Source organism: Cervus canadensis, chromosome 3, assembly GCF_019320065.1.
Source record: "Cervus canadensis isolate Bull #8, Minnesota chromosome 3, ASM1932006v1, whole genome shotgun sequence".
NCBI classification, from domain to species: Eukaryota; Metazoa; Chordata; class Mammalia; order Artiodactyla; family Cervidae; genus Cervus; species Cervus canadensis.
Window position 1 is genome coordinate 90,090,484 of NC_057388.1, and position 20,529 is coordinate 90,111,012.

The window sequence follows — 20,529 nt, forward strand, 5'->3', positions numbered from 1 at the left end:
GGGCCTGAGAGTGGGCTCTTGTGTAACATGGAAAATGAACTGTCCCAGGAGACACATGTGCCAGCAGAGCAAGAGACTTTATTGGGAAGGGGCGCCCAGGCAGAGAGCAGTAGGATAAGGGAACCCAGGAGAACTGCTCTGCCACTTGGCTCACAGTCTCAGGTTTTATTGTGATGAGATTAGTTTCTGGGTTGTCTCTGGCTGATCATTTCGACTCAAGAGTCCTTCCTGAGGGCACTCGCATTGCTCAGCCAAGATAGATGCCAGTGAGGACTCTGGGAGATGGTGGGACACATGGTGTCTCCTTTTGACCTTTCCCGAACTCTTCCGAGAAAGAGCTTATTAATTCCATGTTCTTTACTAGGATCTCCTGTTGTAAAATAACTCATGCAGATGGTTACTATGGTGCCTGACCAGGGTGTGTGTTTCCCCTAAAGGATATAATCTCCCAAGGTAATTGTTTTGGAGGAGGATACCAATTAAATATTTAAAATCTTGTGTTTTGTTATTTAAGGAACTCTGTTCTTATTGTATAGAGTAGCATGCTTTTAAAAAATTTAGCTGTCATAGTAACAGAGTACAGAGTAGGTGCTTGTATTATAATAAAAAATAAGTATTTGGTCTTTTCTGTTTCCTGGCACACAACTCCTAAAACCCTTAGGATCTGCAGAGTGATAAGTGTCTTTTGTATGCTGAGATGACTGGTGCTGAATTCCCTAGGTAACTTCAGATCTCCATAAAGATCAGCCCCATCCCTGATCTCTGGGGAGAGAAGCAGAGTCAAAGATGGTGTTCAGTCACCTAAAATCATGTTTTAATCAGTCATGCCCGCCTAATGGTATCTCCCCAGAAGCCCAGAACAGTGGGGCTCAGATAACTTCAGTTTGATGAACACATTGAGGTGCTAGGGGGTGTGACTTGAAGGGTACGGAAGGTACACAAAAACACACTTCCAGTCACACACACGCATGGAAGCTGCACACACTTCCAGTCATACACACACAGACACACACACACAGACACACACACACCCCCCCCCCCATACCTTGCCTTACATTTTTCTTCCATTTGGCTGTTTCAGATTTGAATCCTTTATAATAAACCAGTGATAGTAACTAAAGTGCTTTCCTAAATTATGTGATTACTCTAGACTCATTGACTCTGAAGGGTGCTGTGGGAAACCCCAATTTACAGCTGATAGGTCACAAGTACCAGTGGCATGGAATTTATGATTGGAATTTGAAGTGAGGATAATCTTGTCAGACTGAGTCGTTTAACTTATGAGTTCTGACACTAACTCCAGGCAGATACTCTCAGAATTGAGTTGAATCTCTGTTGGATACCAAGTTGGAGTCAGAGAATTGGAGAAATGGTTGGTGTAAGGAGAAAACCCACACATTTGGAGTCAGGAGCACTGAGTGAAAAAGCTTAATGCTCAGTATAAAACTTGTGAAATGATGCAGAATTATATAGAAAATAGAAATCCTATTCCTTAATAGAAACAAAGAATAATAAACTTTTTTGGTGCTCTTTTCATCTATTTTAATCTTATCACTATCTTTCATTATGATTAGGCACTCACTTGTCAGATTTGTTGTTCTTGTTCAGTCACTCAGTCGTGTCCGACTCTTTGCAGCCCCATGGACTGCAGCACGAGAAACAGAACCAGTGCCTTCTTTGAGTTTATAAATTTAAAGTTAAGTTAAAATGAATTGCTCCCAACTCCACCTTATAATAATAACAAACCTGCCTCTCTCCTTATGCATTGTTACTGTTTATCTAAGTGATGATGATACTTTCAAATAAATGATTACTGTGTTTAAATAGAATATACTTTGGAGTATATACAAATGGAACATATGTAATAATCTTTTACAATCAAAATGTCAGTAATGAAAGTATATACGTATATGTGTGTGTGTATATATATATGTATGTATACCATTTCTGAGAATGAATATATATTTTTTTAACTTTATAGATGAAGGCACAAGTAACTTTATGTTCTAAGTCTTTTTATGGCATTTAATATTTTGGTAAGGTAAACAACAGACCCACCAGCAATTTTATATAATTAGCTAAAAACAGGTTTTAGAACTGCCTGTTTAGCAATAGACTCACTTAAAAGAAGTTGTTAAAACCACGTGTAACTCTGCTACAGCAGACAGTTAACTTATCCTCTGACTCTAGGAAGGAACCAAGTGTAGGGAAATTGGTGGTAACTATGCTTGAGACTAATAGCTAAGTCACGCTTTTACTCTTCACTGGCCTGGAGCAGTGTTTAGTTAATAAACATTCCTTCCAGGGTTATTCAGTTTGCTGCTGACTTCACTGATGATGATTTGTTGGACAAATAAGGAAGTAAACACTGCAGTTTTTTGGCTTGTGCTCCATTAAAAACATAGTAGAGAAGGGTAAGAAGTTCCTGCCTGATCATAAGAAAGTCTAGGGAATCCATAGCATTTTTCAGACTTCTTATGGTGGAGGAAACAAAAACTACTTTTAGTGTATTTGATGTATTAGTATGCTCTTCTTCAGGTATAGTCTGTATTTTAAGAAAATGTTGGGCTGTATTTATTTCCTTAATAGACTTCCTATTTGCCTAGAAACTTCCCTTTTTGTTGTTCAGTCACTCAGTCACGTCCGACTCTTTGCGACCCCATGGACTGCAGCATGCCAGGCTTCCCTGTCCTTCACAACTCCCAGAGCTTGCTCAAACTCAGGTCCTTTGAGTTGGTGATGCCATCCAATCATCTCGTCCTCTGTTGTCCCCTTCTCTTCGTGCCTTCAATCTTTCCCAGCATCAGGATCTTTTCCTGTGAGTTCGCTCTTTGCATTAGGTGGCCAAAATATTGGAGCTTCAGCTTCAGCATCAGTCCTTCTAATGAATATTCAGGACTGATTTCCTTTAGGATTGACTGGTTTGATCTCCCGTATTTTATAGAGTCTTATGCCTATATAAATATGGATAGGGTAGTATCTCCATATTTCATGCTTTCATGACATACCTAAGTCGTCTTACTTTTTTTGATATTTCTAGGCTGTGTGGTTCATCTGTGAGTTTTTTCAAATTGTTGCAAATCTCCAAAAAATATTCTAATATATTTATTGGAAAAAATCCACATATAGGTGGACATGTGTAGTTCAAACCTGTCTTGTTCAAGTGTCATCTGTACTTAGGTATAATGACACATTTTTCTTTGCAGCCCTGATGCCCTTTTCCCCCTTGTGTTTAATCTCCACCAAGATCTTTAGTAAAAGATTACTGTGGCATAATTATAGCGGAGATGGCTTCCCTCATAGCTCAGTCGGTAAAGAATCTGCCTGCAATGCAGCAGACCCGGCATTGATCCCTGGGTCAGGACAATCACCTGGAGAAGGAAATGGCAATCCACTCAAGTATTCTTGCCTGGAGAATCCCATGGACAGAGAAGCCTGGCAGGTTATAGTACATAGGGTCTCAAAGAGCCAGACAGGACTTAACGACTAAACCGCCATTATAGTGGATACCCCTGTGTAGTTCATGATCCCAGAAGAAATGCTTTTTACATTTCATTGTTAAATGTACTTTTGATCTGGTGTTTTTGAAGATTCTGTATCAGATACCATGATTGCCAAGAGTTTGTATCATAAATGGTTATTGAATTTTGCCATTTTTTCTCTACCTTTTGTGATATGATTTTCCTACTCTATTAATGTGTGGAATCATACTAATTGATTTCTAATGTTAAACCTCACATATACTTAACTTTATCATGTGTTTTTTTGGTATATTTTGGGTTTAGATTGACTAATGCTTTGTTAGAATTCTTTCAACTATTTGTATTAATAAGGTTGGACTTTTAGCTTTTCTTTCTCTTAACTTCCTCTTCAGGTTTAATATCATTATTAGACTAATTCACATAAAATGTTTAGGATTTAACCTTCCTGTTTTCTGAATAAATGTAAGATGTGAATTATTTTTTTCTCAGATGTTTGGTTGAATTTACCATTGAAGTATCTGTGCTTGAGATTTACTTGCAGGAATAGTTTTAGGTTACCAATTCAGTTTCTTTAAACTTTATAGGACTGTTCAGAGTCATTTGGTTGGTTGATTGATGTTTAAAAAGATCACCTAAAATTTCAAACTTACTAGCATGAAACTGTACCTAATACCCCCCTATTATCTGTTTAATGTTTGTAGGATTTTTTTAAATGTGTTAATATTTATTATTTATGAATTATTTCTCCCTCCCCAATTCATTATTTTTACCATAAGTTTATCTTTTGAGAGAACCAACTTCTGGTTTGTTGATTCTTTATGTTAACTTTTATGTCCTTCACTTATACTCTGTGTTTAATATTTTCTTCTTTTTCTCTTTGAGATTAATATGCTTTTTATAATTTACTGAGATGGATACTTAGCTTTTTAATTTCAGAGTTTGTTATTTTCCTGTATATGCATTTAAGGACATGCATTTCCCTCTTCTTATTTTTCAATTGTGCTATGAAGTGTTTTCATTTTTATCCAGTTCAGTAATTTCATTAGGAAATGATACTACCCTTTTGTGAGTCATAGTTATGTAAGAAATATAGTTTTTAATTTCCAAATACATAAAGGTTTTCTGGCTCTTTTCCTTGTTACTGCTATCTGACTAAATGCATAGTGGTCAAAGTCGTATTTTGTGCATTCCAATTCTTCAGAATTTGAGAAGACTTACCATATTGCCTGTTTTGTTCAATTTTTATAAACATATTATGTGTACTTGGACAAAATCCAGTTCTTTAGTTGTTGGTGCAGTGTTTTATCTAAGTCCAGTTAGTCCAGTTTGCTTATCATGTTGTATGAGTCTGCTTTCCTAGTAAGGTTTTCTATCTGAATCTCTCAATTACTAAGAAAAATGTGTTAACACTTCCAACTATGATTATGGAATTCTCTCTTCATATAATTCTGTCAGCTTTTGCTTGGTATATTTTGAAGCTACATTCTAGATGCACAGAAATTTTGAATTTTGGATGAAAGCTTTTCTATTAAAGTATATTTTTATCTTTAGTAATGTTTTTACCTTAAGGCATAGATTGTCTTACATTAATATAACTGCATTTATTTGGTAAGTGTTTATACAACATGGGCTTCCCTGGTGGCTCAGAGGTTAAAACGTCTGCCTGCAATGCGGGAGACCTGGGTTTGATCCCTGGGTCAGGAAGATCCCCTGGAGAAGGAAATGGCAACCCACTCCAGTATTCTTGCCTGGAGAATCCCATGGATGGAGGAGCCTGGTGGGCTACAGTCCACGGGTTCGCAAGGAGTTGGCATATCTATCTCCATGTTTTAATTTCAAGCTTTCTGTATCCTTTTTTCAAAGATGTATCTCCTGTAAATGTAGTTGTTGTTGTTGTTGTTTTTTTTAATCTGTCTTCTTATGATTTGAACATTAATTTACTTACTTGATTGAATTACTGGTAAATATATGAGTTTAATCCTACCATTTTACTGAAAAATTTCGTCATGTCCTTTATTTATTCTTTTTGGTTCTTGTCTCTTATTTTTTTAAACAAAGTAATGCAGCCTGTTTATATTTTTTTACAGTGAGTCTGTAAATGACTACAAATATAAATACTTAACAAAATTTATCAGTACAAGAACGTAATAGATTTTCAACTCCCATCTACTTATATTCCAGCTCATATACTATTGTTCCTTATTTTCATACCATGTTCAAAGATCCTAGAAGACATTACTAATCTTGATTTTATAGTATCCATTAATTTTATCAAATTTTACTGATTTTTTTGCTGTTCCTTGCTATTTGAATTGCATCCTTTAGAATTTCTTCTAATGAAGATTAACTCTCAGTTTTTGTTTGCTTGAAAATTCGCCTCTTTTCTCAAAAGATATTTTACTGGGTATAGAATTCTAGAGAAAACGGCAACCCACTCCAGTATTCTTGCCTGGAAAATTCCATGGACAGAGAAGCCTGGTGGGTTGTGGTCCATGGGGTCCCAAAGAGTCAGACATGACTGAGTGACTAACATTTAACTTACATAGAATTCTAGATTGACAGTTATTTTCTTCAAGTACATTTTGGGTATCATTTCACTATTATCAATTTTCATTATTGGCAGTTTCAACTATTGCTTTTTTAGATGCAATCTGTCTTTTTTCCTGTGGCTGTTTAAATTTACAAATATGTTAGCTATACCTTTGCTTTAGGTTATTTTATAATTGTATAAATAGGGCAACTCCAGTGTGGTGACCCTGTTAATTATTATGTATTTTGGTTTTCTTTCAGTTAAAGGTACATTGCCTGTCTGTCTTTCATTTCTTTCATTTTCTCATTTTAATTGCACATTTATGTTTAATTTTTTAAGCTTCTCTAATATCTTTATCTCATTTCCATTACTATATTGTTAATGTTTTCTTTCTTTCTTTGATCTTCATTTCAGTTATGTATTCTTTTCCTTCCTTTTTTCTGTCAACTCTGACATTCATGTTTTATTTACCTTTGTTCTCATATCTTAACTCTTCCATATCTCTGTTTTCTGTTTGTATCTCTAATTGTGCTAATAATGTATAAGAGAGTTTCTTACTTTTGTATATTCATATAAAAGTATTTGGCCATTTTTGTCTATTACATGACTACATTTTGATGTTGAATCAGATTTTTTTGCCACTTCAAAATTTTTTCTTCCTTTTCCTTTTTATATCTTCATAAAAATCCTGAATTGCTTGTTTTTGATTTTGTTAATCTTTGAATGAAATAAATTTTTCCTATTTTAAATAGGCTCTTAGGACTGTGTTCTGGAACAGCAAGATTTTTTCTTGCGGTATTGCTTTTCTCTTGGGATACTGTTTCTTCTCAACAGTACTCCTAATGCAAAATCTCTTTTTTTTCCCACCAGACTGCTTCCTGAAACATGACTTGTTTCCCTAACTCCTGTTCATTCATGTCTTTTTTTTTTAATTAGTTTTTGTTAGTGTATAGTTGCTTTACAATGTTGTGTTCGTTTCTGCTGTACAGAGAATTGAATCAGCTATTTGTGTGTGTGATTTGTTCAGTCATGTTCAACTCTTTGCCATCCCACAGACTGTAGCCCACCAGGCTTCTCTGTCCATGAACTTCTCCAGGTAAGAATACTGGAGTGAGGTATCTGTTCCCTTCTTCAGAGGATCTTCCTGACCCAGGGATTGAACCTGAGTCTCCTGCATCACTGGCACATTCTTTACCATCTGAACCATCAGGGCCTTTGTACTTTTGTTTGTGCTGTATTTGCCCTCCCTGATTACTTTACCTTTTTTTCACTGTTTGCTTCCAACTCATTCTTCAAGGCTAGCTCTTTCAAGCTAGTTTTTCAGAATTATTCCTATACTTCAGTTGCTCTTCCATCTCTTAATTTCTGTTTGCCTTTATGCCATGTTTCTTATTTTGTGTATAAAAAATTATTAGTTTTCTGCTACATTATAGTTCCAAATATTATATCATTTTTATAACTGTCATGTTTTCAAAGGCAAATATGCCATCTACTGTAATAAATACTATGTTGTTGTTTAGTCGCTCAGTTGTGTCCAACTCTTTGCAACCCCATGGACTTCAGCATCCCAGGCTTCCCTGTCCTTCACCATCTCCTCGAGCTTGCTCAAACTCATGTGCATTGAGTTGGTGATGACATCCAACCATCTCGTCCTCTGTCATCCCCTTCTCCTCCTGCCTTCTGTCTTTACCAGCATCAGGATGTTTTCTAATGAGTGGGCTCTTCACATCAGGTGGCCAAAGTATGGGAGCTTCAGCTTCAACCTCAGTCTTTCCAATGAGTATTCAGGGTTGATTTCCTTTATGATTGACTGGTTTGATCTCCTTGCAGTCTAAGGGACTTTCCAGAGTCTTCTCCAAACCATAGTTCAAAAGCATCAATTCTTCGGCACTCAGCCTTCTTTATGGTCCAATTCTCACATCCATACATGACTACTGGAAAAATCATAGCTTTGACTATACAGACCTTTGTCAACAAATTGATGTCTCTTCTTTTTAATACATAATAAATACTATATATGAATTAATTTATTTAATTTTCATACCTACTTTCTAGGCACGTATTGTTATTTCAATTTAATAGATGACATTGATTAAGTAATTTGCCTAAGACAGTGTACTTAGTGAGTGGCAGAGCTAAATTTTAAGTCTGTTCACTTTACCACTGTGCTTTGCCTTCCAAGTAAATATTTACTGGTTTAGTTGCCCCAATATTTATTGTTGTAAAGTAAACTTTTATAAGTCATGTATTTCTCTTGTCAGAATTTGATCAAACTGCTGAAATGCATAATTTTTTAAAAAATCTGTTTTACCCATCCATTATTATTATTGAACTATCAAAAACTTTTTTTATGCTGTACTGTAAGTGAATTTTTAATCTTTAAAAAAATTTCTGTGTTGGTAAAAAATTAGTTTGATTAAAGTTTGAATGTAGGCCCCAATACAGTATTCAGTACTTTTTTTTTAATCTTGGATGAGGTTTGACCATAGTGTTTTCCTTTTGATTGAAATTTCCTTCCTAAGTTTTTTTTTTTTTTTAATCATGTCCTTTTTAAAAGAGTATTAATTCTTAGAGACAGAAACAGCTTGTGCCTGGTTAAGACTTTATGAAATGTGTTTATTATAGTCAAAATCATAGGGAAAAAGTGAGATGGTATTGGGCTGGGAGACTTTCAATAATTTGAGAATTGTTAGCAACTATATCTTAGTGTGATTTCTCCGAAGTCCTATTTTCAGTTCTTTTGGATAGTTTATTCTTGGCAGACCCTTCTGATTTCCTGCTTTAGATTTTTGTCAAAAATAGACATATAGGAATATTAGCAACTGCCTGATTTCTTAAAATATGAAAATAATCTTTTAAGCTTAAGTAGTTCTTGGACATTTAAATGCTGTCCTTTTTTTGTTTTGGGGACTTTTAAAATAGTATAACAGCTGTTTTCATACTTTTGTAGATGAGAATGTCATTGTTTCAGTAGAAAGCTCAGTTGTTTGTGTTCAATCATTTAGAATATATACAAGTAAATATACCAGACAAAAGGCTTATTAACTAAGCAAGACCTTTCTAGAATTAGAAATATGGGAAACATAGGGAAATTATTTGGGCAGCAGAGGTGTAAACTTCATTTGTTATTAGATCTTGAAAGGAGTTCTTTAACATTAAAACAAGGAACTGAAAGCAATATATTTTGAAAAAATCTTTACCCTGCCTTTTTGTTTTTTTCTTTTTTTTTAATGTGGGATCTTAGTTCCCTGAACAGGGATCGAATGTATGCCTCCCATAGTGGAAGAGTGATATCTTAATCACTGGACGGCCAGGGAAGTCCCATCTTTACCGTGCTTTAATAATGTTTGTAGCATTTTTATTCATCTCAAGTATTTCAAGCTTATGACTGTTTTTAATTTTAACTTATTCTATTAAAAAATAAAGTCTCTTTAGCATGTCTCCTATGGGTTTGAAATGACTGTTCACCAAGAAACAGTATATTAATAAACTTTATATTACTATTCTTCTTTTTGAGGACATGAAAGAAGATTCTTAAGCATGTTATTTCACTGAAAATAGCTACCAAATATAATTTGCTTCAGATCTGATCTGGACTATTTAATGATAACCCAGTTTCTCTGGCAGTAGGCAATAATATGTATTCTAATAGATTAAATGAGGGTAATCTTTAATTTATCATGTTTCTCTGCAAAATGCAATATTTTAAGTAATTTTAAAATTTTGAGTCATGAGATAGTGTATATTACAAAATGAAAGTACCAAGAATTTAGAGTTGAGTGTGGAGAGCTATGAGAGAGCTGGAATTATGTTTCTAGTTTTTATGTCTTATGGTAAGCCATGATTTCTCCAAAAGAGGTGTTGTGGGTTGGTTTGGTTTGGTTTGGTTTTAGTTTTAGTTTTTGGTAGAACAGTTATCAAACTAGCCATTTGTTTTCTGGAACAACTTCCAACTGACATGAATACTTCAGATAAGAAAGTGATCTGGAGTAGTGGCAAACCAGTGTTGCAGAGAGAAAATGAAACATAAGTAAACTTGAGCCTCAGTGTCCAATAGGTCTTTTATTTAAGAGTGATATTACATTTTTTCCTTTAAATTGTAATTAATGTGACATATTTCAACTGTTCTCTCCCTCTTTTATTAGAATATTTAATAATGCAGTAGAATGATCTGGTGTGGTGAGTTATGTTTCCCAGACTTTTGCTTTTTTACAAGTGTTATTGAATAGGTACATTTTGTTGTGTCTTTTACTATAGTGTTTAATCTTAGAGTATAATTTAAAAACTATTATTTGTGTTAGTTATATGTGTGTGTTTATTTTTATCTACATGCTCTCTATAAAGAGCTGAAAATACTTTAGACTTTGGAATTGGGCTTTTTACCTTTTTGTTTAGAGTCTTTGGGCTTGTTAATTTCTCTGAACCTTAATTTTCTAAACTTTGCAATAATTAGTAATAACCATTGCATAGATTTATTTTACGGAGTAAATGAGTTAACCTTTCTGGTGTCTTGCACACAGTAAGTATGCAATAAAAGTCAACTCTTCTTTGGTAAGATCTTTTTAAAGAGTTGCTTCCAGGTTTGATATTGAAGTAACTTTCTTCAGGTTTTCTGATAGTCTCCAAGAAGGAGTAAGAGTTACCAAAGAGAACTGTGTGACCTTTAGACTAGTGAAGAGGAAAGGGATTTATTTGAGACAGAGGGAGGCAAATTAAAAAGTTCCCCAAACAATGTTTTTTAAATATTTGCTTGACTGCTTTGCAAGATGGTGTGACTTGTCAGGGAGCCATTATGTACTAGAAATTGACTTCATTAGAAGTAGGAGTTTTATGAACAGTTTGTTGGAATGTGAGGAACTTAGTAACAATAAGATGACTCAAAGGAAATGTCAACCATGTGGCTCGGAAAGTCCCTCCACCTCTTGCTGTTTTTCCATTCTAAGCATTTATTATATACTGAGCATCTCTGATGTTACACTGTTAACTGTCATTATTCAAAAGAAGGTTAACTGTATCTATCTAGAGGAAAATCATCATAATTTCTAATTTTAAGTTTGGAGTACTTAATATTTAAATTTTGGAAGTAAGTTCCTCTGCATGCCTGAGTATAAATCCTTTGTGTATACTTAGGTCTCTTTGTCCTTGTTAAAACAAGCTAATGTCAATGTACAAAGCACTGCTTGTAGAAACTGAATGTGTCTAGTGAGCCTTGAAGAAGAGATGTTTCAGGGGTAACAAAGTATATGTGAAAATGGTTTATATTGGTAATAACAGTATGTTGCAAAATTCTCCCTAAGTTATGAGGGAAAACCCTGTATCTAGTTGTTTTGTGGCTTTTCTTCTGATAGTAATAGCACTCAATGCAAAAAAAAAAAAAAAAAAATTGGGAAAACAGATAAATACAAAGGCAAAAACTAAAATCAAAATTATCCTACTCCTGCTAACCAAAGAAAGTCACTTTTAAGTTTTAGATGTATGTCAATTTGTGTTTTTCTGTGTATGATATTTACAAATTAATTTTACAAAAATTGCATAATGTTTTGAGAATTGCTTTTTTTACATTGAAAAATTCCTGACAATATTTTCATAAGACAGTTGTGTTTGTTAGAAGAGAAATTGTGAAGCTCTTGATGGATGAAGTATTTGTAAGCTTTTCAGGTTAATTAAGAGTCAGAATAGAAGGATTGGTTGAAGAAACAGAGAATTTTACCTCCAATGTTCAGAATGACTTTAAAGATCAGGAAGTCCTTCATCTGATTGTGACTGTTCCTGTGATCACTACCTTAGGAGCTCTTAGAAGAATTTCCCCCAGTGGATTGTGATTTCTTTTTCAGAATAGTCATAGAAGACTTTAAGGAGAAAGAGGAGATGGAGACTTTCCTAAGGTGAACAAACATAAGGTGGAATCAGCCAGACACACCCAGTTGGAGTAAATAAATATATTGGTTTTAACAGTGATGGAATCCTAGAATGGCAGAATTTGGAAGGAACCTCAGGCTCTGTCCAACTCTTAAACACCAGTTTTACAGATGAGGAACTTACTTATCAAAAGTCCTGTAACAAATTACTGTCGGAGACTTAGGTAATATGACAATTGCGTGCTCTGTCGCTTCAGTCTTGTCTGACAGTTTGCAGCCCTGTGGACTGTAGCCTGCCAATCTCCTCTGTCCATGGGATTCTCTATGCAAGAATACTAGAGTGGGTTGCTATGCCCTCCTTCAGGGGTCTTCCCGACCCAGGGATCGAACCTGCATCTCATATGTCTCCTGCATTGGCTTGGGCTTCACTGGTGGTTCAGATGGTAAAGAATCTGCCTGCAGTGCAGGAGACCCAGGTTCAATCCCTTGGTGGGGAAGATCCCCGGATAAGGGAACGGCAACCCATTCCAGTATTCATGCCTGGAGAATTCCATGGACAGAGGAGCCTGGTGGGCTACAGCCCCTGGGGTCACAAAGAGTCAGACCAGACTGAGTGACTAAGACACAAAAAGATACAAAATTTATTACTTTTCTAATTGTCTCTATTGTTGCTTTGTATTTTTCTGCTGTTTTCTTATCTCCCTCAGTTTTCTGTTTATCTCTGTATAGTTCCATCTTTTACTTTTTCCTCTCTCTCCTCTTCAGTTAGCCATTATGTAGAATATTTTAAAGTCATTATTTATCTTAAATAATTTTATCTTATCCTGTTTACGGCTTGTAAGAAGGATCATTTAACTTTTATGTGCCTTTAACAAAAAGAACTAAAATATACTGTTTTATTTCTAAATTTGTAATTATTATATTTATTATCATCTTATCACTATTGTTAGTAGGAGCGCCACAACATTTTGTTTGGAGAAAAAAGATTTCCTACTCTTGTAATGGGAAAATACTATTGGCCAGAATAGACTGGATGGGGCAAGAACTGTCATGAAAACCTATGGGAGTAGATAATATTAATAGAAACACTCAATAAAACATGCTGTAAATCCATTTGTTCCCCTTACTTTAACATTTAAAATATAAATGTTAATTTATGAGTGCTAATTTAAGAAGGAGAGAGCTTACTTTAAGTCCACAGGCAAAGAAAAAGAAACTAATTGAGTTTATGAGATAGAGCTTTTCTTCTCAAAGCCATGTGAAAGGACTTGAAAGCTGAAGGGTGTGGTGGCAATTGAGCTTCATAATTGCCCAGAAAAGAAAGAGATTAGGGAGGTTCTGTAAATCACACAGTCTTTGGCAAGTATACAAGTCAGGGAGAACAGACAGTTTTACTTATAAGCTCTTTGCAAAAGTATTTACTTTCAGTGGCTAAATGAAGCAAAAGGAAATCCTTTATTCAGATTGAAATCAGAGTCAAATGACAGAATTTACAGTAAAGGTAACTCTGTAAATTATAATCTGTTTGAGCTCATGTAAAAGAAAACCCTAGTTTGAAAAGTAAGGGAATGTTGTTTTATCATATAACAATAAGTCCAGAGAGGTAAGGTACATTTCATGGTTAGTGGATTCAGTGATCCGGTTTCTTTCTCTATCTCTCTCTGTCCTGTCATCATTACAGAGTTGATTTCATTCTTGAATGTAGCAGTTATGTACATTTGCATGTTGATATAAACATTTCCAGGGGAACAAAAGTAGATTTTTTCTTCCTTCTCTGTATATTCATTCAGAAGTAAGAAGATATTTCCCTAAAGCAACCCACCCCATCCCACCCCACCCCACCCGCCAGGAGATCCTCATGATTCAGTAGCCAGAAATTGGTTTCATGCCATTCTTAAACTAATCTTTGTTGAAGAGCACAGGATTAGGAATTGATAATAATTTGGAGTAGAATGGATGTATGTGGGGAGTTCAATCTCCATCATAGTACCTAGTATAGACCACCATAGTACCTAGTATAACTAGTTACTATACTGTAACAATTCCTGTTAAGAACGAGATTTAGAATTTATTAAATGAAGAAAGTAAAGCATAGTGAAACATGAGTCCCCGCCTGACCACTTAAAGCTCTGTGGTTTGGGTTAAATTCATTGATTAGTCTTAGGTATGCAGTTCCACATCTATAAAATGAAGATAATAATGTGTAATTCATAAGGTTGATTTTAGAATTAAATCAGATAAGATAGCACAGATTCTAACATTTAGTATTCAATAAATATACTATTAACAGTTACTGGTACTTTTATCTCTATACAATTTTATACTTAAACTGTAAAAATGGTTATTTTCACTTTAAAGGACTAGTTTTGTTTTTTCCCGAAGATAAAGAGCCTAGTCCAAAGTTGTTGGAGCTCCCGTTTCCTTTTCTAGTTTTTTGGGATAATAGTACAAAAATGGGGAGAACTTAGTAAGTTTAGTATGAGCTGCTGCTGAAAAAATTTGTGTACATGGTCGTGTGAACTTATATTTTGCTATTTATATTTGAAGTAGCATAAAAACTAAAGTGACATATTTTATGAAAATGTGCTGTTGTTTTAGTGTCATATTAGGTAGGCTTCTACATTTTGGTCTTTTTTTTTGCTGTAATAAAAAGTGTAAGCTATTAAGATGTAATTCTTTTTCCTTTAATATTTGCAGATGGCTTGTTCAATCAGTATATCAGTCAGCAGGAATATAAGCCACGATGGAGTCAGATCATTCCCAAAAGTACCAAAGGTAAGTCTGACCTTCTAGGTTGTGGGTGCTTTTGCTTTAATGTTCCATTTTCATTTGTGCTCAAGTTTCACTGTACCCTACTAATGAAAAGCAGGTGCTTAAAAAAAAGACATAGGTTCCTCAGCAAGATGGCAGAGGTTGTTTATTACATTAAATTTTTCTTTCAAATTTTTTTGTTTTATGGCTATAACAGAAGGTTGGGCATTATTTACACAGAATAGCAGCACAAACTGCTTTTATATAGAGACTCTGTAAAATTATAGGTTATGGTATTATAATGCCAAACACGTGTCCCTAGAAAACCTTAAATTCTGCAAAATTGCTCACAAAGCTCATAGGACTTATGAGAGAGGTAGAAATGGGACATACCATTCTAAATCTGTGGAACTTAATAGCCAGATACTAATAAAAACTAGTGCAGTAATTCTAATAAGAATAAGTGCTAGTATGTAGAGTTGGACATGACTGAACAACGACAGTTAAATATAGGCGTTTATATTAAGCATCACAGTGATGTTGGAACCTTAAATCTTGGGCACACACTTCTTTTTTTGAGCTATAGACACTAGAGGACACTTGATGCTAATGAAGACTATTTTTGTCAGAACTTAAAATCTGACCTTGGGTGTGATATTCTTCAGTAATCTGTCTTTTCATATGGGAGAAGTTTCTGTCACTCCTTCATTGGCACTCACTGCTTTGTCAGATGGTTAACATAATGCAAAGTATAGCAGTTCTTAAATGCAACTGCTTGTGGTAAAGGAAGGCAGTTCTGTGGATGTTCAGCTTTCTTCCTCTGCTCTTCATACATTGTCAAAGCCTTCATTTTATTTGTGAGAAGGCTTTCCCAGATATAGTGTTAAACATCAATATACTGGAGAAAATTGCTAATGAACCTGCATAAGTTCTGAGTTACATTGGCATCATTTTCCTATTTTATCAGTCACATCCAAGGTAATTTTCTTCAAAGAAGTACGTGTGGTAGCAAACAGATTGTAGATGTACATATCTGAAAGCTAATGGATTAAATATATAAAATGCAAGCATACTGACAATAAATTTATTTTAGTGTTCTCTTAATCTATTCTTGAAAGTGGTAATACTGACTTTACTGATCGGAGAGAAGAAGGAAGAAAAGGGCAAAACTTCTACAATAATGAGCTGCAGAATCTAAACCTATCTATTAAAAAGGGGAAAGAATTTGCAGGAAACTTCTGAATGATTAGTGCTTGAATATATTTTCAGTTTTGCATCTTATGTATAATATATAAGAACTAACATTTCAGTCTTTTTAATAATATCCCGGTGAAATCAGTAAAAACTTGGGTGGTCCCTGTTTTACATAGGAGAAGGCTGATTCAGGGAAAGTTATTAGCTAACATAATACATTTCAATTAATGGGAGAATTGCAAAGAAAAATTCGGTTTTCAAGTTTACATCAAGTAAGGCATTAGAATCTTGTAGCTGTTGAACCACGGAAATGAAATTTTATCTTCATTTATGTAGGATCTGATATAAAGTAAGATCAAAGTTGAATAATAGTTTTCTCCTACTGAAGTTTAAGATTTTCACTCATTGTATTTATTTATCTGGCTGCACCAGGTCCTGGTTGTGTTACGCAGATCTTTGTTGTGGAATGAGGGCCCTTCCGTTGCAGTGCTCGGTTTCTCTGTAGTTAGTGCGCCGTCTTACTTGCCCTGCAGCATGTGGGATCTTTTCCCAACCAGGGTTCGAACCCACTTCCCCTGCATTGGAAGGCGAATTCTTAACCACTGGACCAGCAGGGAAGTCCCTTCACTGATTATATTTAAACCTGCCTATTAAGCTCTGTGGTATGTAAATAAGAATCAAAAGAAAGCAAATTTTACATTTTGTCACACAGTATTACTCAAAGTGGTGGATTATGTGGAAACTGATTTCTGAAATATTGGAAAACAAAATTAGTAAAGTGAGGAAATTATCATTAATGTAAAACTTGATAGCAACATAGTTATCAGTAGCTAGTTTAATGAACTTTAAAACTGCTCATTAGGGACTTCCCTGGTGGTCCAGTGGCTAGGACTACATGTTCCCAGTGTAGGGGTCCTGAGTTTGAGCCCTGGGCAGGGAACTAGAACCCCAAATGCTGCAACTAAGACCCAGTGCAGCCAAATAAATAAGAATAAAATTTTTTTTAATAATAAAAATAAAACTGCTCATTTTACTAATAACCCATGCCTAGAGTTATAAGACCTGCAGTCTAATTCTGTAATTGTTTTCCACCTTCACTTTGTCACTCCACCAGTTTAGAGATTTTACGTTTTTGTGGAATATCCTATGTCTTTGCTGCTTAATGGCATTGATTCTAAATAAGTTGAAAATAGCTTGCAGTGCATTAAGAGCCTGAAAGCAATTAGAAAAAAAGAGCAAGATAATTATTATAAATTTAGTTATAAGTAATATTATTTCTTCTATGAGTCCTCTTATTCTTAATATTGAAGGAATAGGTGTGTTATTTTCACTACTACTCATTACAGACTTATGAATGAAGTTACTCTGGATATGCAGTTGTTACTTCTTTTAAAAAAATACATTGTTTCTACTTCAGGTGATGGAGAAGATAACCGGCCAGGAATGAGGGGAGGTCATCAGATGGTTATTGACGTCCAGACAGGTAAGGACCACTTGGAATGGAAAGCAGATTTTTTAAAAAAATCATACATTATTAAATATCAGATACTCATGAATATATATACTTCTTTCCATTCCTTGCAGGGGTTACATGCAATTGGCCATAACCAAGTAGCAAAGAAAATAGGCATTTGTTTCAGATATAACCAAAACCAGGCAATGGCACATCAGCCTGGGGAGGCTGCTGCACAGATGAAATTAGAAAACCTAGAAGAAATGTATTATGCAGACCTTTATATGTGTGTGTGTATAGTTTTATATGTGCTTCATTTCACAGTAAGCTGTAATATTTCTTGATTTTTAGTGCATTTATATTTTAATGCCATAATATGGGAATTGTTGTAGTAAAAGAAAAGGTATATTTTTAGAGGGAGAGGATATAAAATTAGGTAGCCTAATGTTGGTAGATCCATTAATTGCTAAACACTGTACACAGGTGTATAAATAATTTGCTTTAGTTAATCTTTCTTGCCTTTTTAATTTTCTGTAACTTGATAATACAGTTTTCCCCTAGGTTTCTACATCCTAGAACAGCTTAAATACTGTTATATTTAGAAGTTAATGCTAAAATTGTAATCAGCTTCAAATTACCATCTTGAGAAGCAAATAATACCGAGAATTCTGTATAATTTTATTTTATTTGGTTTTAAAAAAACTTTACCACATAAAATGCCAATATTCACCCAAATAATATTTTACTTGTAATAGAAACTCTTTTATTAGTATTGTGTTATGCTGACAGTAGTTCTTCAGGAATAGTCTTTGATTCATAATTTAAAAAAATTATTGCAGTGCAGATAGTAATGATCTAGGCATTAACATTATCACACATGTTTTATAAGTAAAAGGAAAATTATAATATTTTATTTAAAATCCACTGCTAAATTTGTAGAGTAGCCTGTGAGTTTGTTTAGTATTATTAGGGTCTCTTTGGAAAAGGTTCATTTTGAGACATAGGAATTTGCTTTCCTAGTCTTAGCTTCTCTTCCCAAACCCCTTCCTTCCCACAGAAATAGGTTTGACTCAGCTGTAGTCTTAAGCATCTTTTTTTTCTACCTGAGAGTTCAATAAATAATGCATATGCTTATTTCTCAAAGAATCAGATCTATATATAAGTTGATTTTTTTAATCCAGAAAAGTTAAATCTGTATGATAAAAGAGGTAAAATTTTGTGTTTAGATTGTCTACAGTAGCTTTTCTCCTCTTTTGAACATACAGTGGAATTTATAATGCCATTCCTTTTTTCTCAGTCACGATGAAAATATTATTAGGTCCTCCTTTAAAAATTGCTAAGAAAATATTAAAAAAGATTGTTTGTTTGGAAAGCTACTTTTATTTCCTAGATAAAATGCTATTTTTCTTAAATATGAAAATAATGTGGCTTACTTTAACATTTAAAGTTTTCCTTATCAAGGAGCGGAAGGAATTTTCATAGTGCTTACTGTGTTGCTTATTATGGAATGTGGCCTATATAAAATAGGTTAAAGTACATGTGTAACAAAAGAGAAAGATTTTCTTTTTTTGTAACCCATGATATTTGAGAATGGAAAATGAGAAGATTCAAATGATAGGCAGATGTCCTAACAGAACTTGGTATTAAGCAGAGACATTTACAAGTAAAATCTGACTTTTTGGGTCAGAGATCCTTGAAGTAAAATACTTACAGCATGTAGTGATAAAGACCCACATTTTTTTTGGTAATATCTTGGTTTTATGAATTAAGGGGAGGATGTCAGCAGACTCTTGTTAGTCAAGATCCTTATCCCTACACTCCCTTTAAAAAAATACTTGAAAGGAAAAGAGTTGTTTCAGTATTTACTGCATTTGCTTTAGAAACTATAAGAAAACAATGACTTAAAGTAAGTCATTGTAAATAAGTAAGAATGACTTATAGGCATGGGATATATTCCGGATGGAATCTTTAAAGGATTAATCTCTCATAGCTTCTGAAGATTTATTACAGATTAACAAAGATCTACAATGAAAAATTGACCAGTATCCATACTTCTGTTTGAGGACTGGTTTATAGAAGTGTAATAAAAGTACTTTGTAAATATATTTTTGAGCAAATATTTCTACCATAGGAAATTTAGAGATTTATCTATCAATACGTCTGTATATGGGTATGTATGTTCGCTCAGTCGTGTCCAACTCTTGCTTCCCCATGGATTTGTAGTCCACCAGGCTTCTCTATCCACTATGCCAAATAGAGGGATTTTAATTTAGAGCCATTTTGTATCTGTTTCAGTGATTTTTTTCCCCCTAGACTTTCTAAATGCTGGGTCAGGCTTTATTTAGCCCCAGGGGCCTTCCCAGGTGGCTCAGTGGTAAAGAATCTGCCTGCCAATGCAGGGGACACAAGAGAGATGCAGGTTTGATCCCCGGGTCAGGAAGATCCCTTAGAGGAGGACATGGCAGCCTACTCACAGTATTCTCATCTGGGGAATTCCATGGACAGAAGAACCTGGTGGGCTACAGTCAATGGGATTGTGAAGAGTTGGACACGACTGATCATGCCCACATGCGTGTGATAATAAAATGAGATTTTGAGCCTTTAAAACAGGAGCCAAAAACTTAAAGTCTGGTAAACTAATCATGATAGTCAATTAACATAAAGTTGTCCATAACTCAAGTGAGCTTGATGGTCAGTGTTACCATTGCTGCTTATAGTGTGGAAATAGTACAAACTACTTGAATGGTGAAATTCAAGGAGTTTAACCACATTTCGATGATCCTTTGTATGAGTAATAAGGTTGGTATGTAAAACTTATTGGTGTGGAATTCTTCCTTTTGAGATACACACATACACACACATATATATACACACACACATACATATACATACATACATATATATATACACACACATACTTACAGATGCTAACATTGACTAGCACTGAGCGACTTAGAATGCTTTTAATGTTACCTTCAGTACCAGTGACCTATTCCTTTACATATTTTTGTTGATAACAGGTTGTCATTTTCTTAATAGTGTAATTTGGGGCTTCCCTGGTAGCTCAGATGGTTAAGACTCTGCCTGCCAACACAGGAGACCCAGGTTCGATCCCTGGGTCAGGAAGATATACTGGAGAAAGAAATGGCAACCCACTCCAGTATTCTTGCCTGGAGAATTCTGTGTACAGAGGAGCCTGGCAGACTGCAGTCCATGGGGTTGCAAAGAGTCAGACACCACTGAGCGGCTGATACACACACA

At 34.7% G+C, this 20,529-nt stretch overlaps 1 protein-coding gene across 2 annotated transcripts in view; it reads left to right on the plus strand.

Annotated features, from left to right (window-relative positions):
- The window catches only part of MKLN1 (muskelin 1), a 121,820-nt gene that overhangs the window by 19,624 nt on the left and 81,667 nt on the right, over positions 1–20,529 (plus strand). For both annotated transcript variants that reach the window (XM_043463734.1, XM_043463735.1), the window contains 2 exons: positions 14,568–14,645; positions 17,233–17,298. In XM_043463734.1, coding sequence (XP_043319669.1) covers positions 14,568–14,645; positions 17,233–17,298 — 144 coding nt within the window. The remainder of the gene's footprint in view (positions 1–14,567; positions 14,646–17,232; positions 17,299–20,529) is intronic.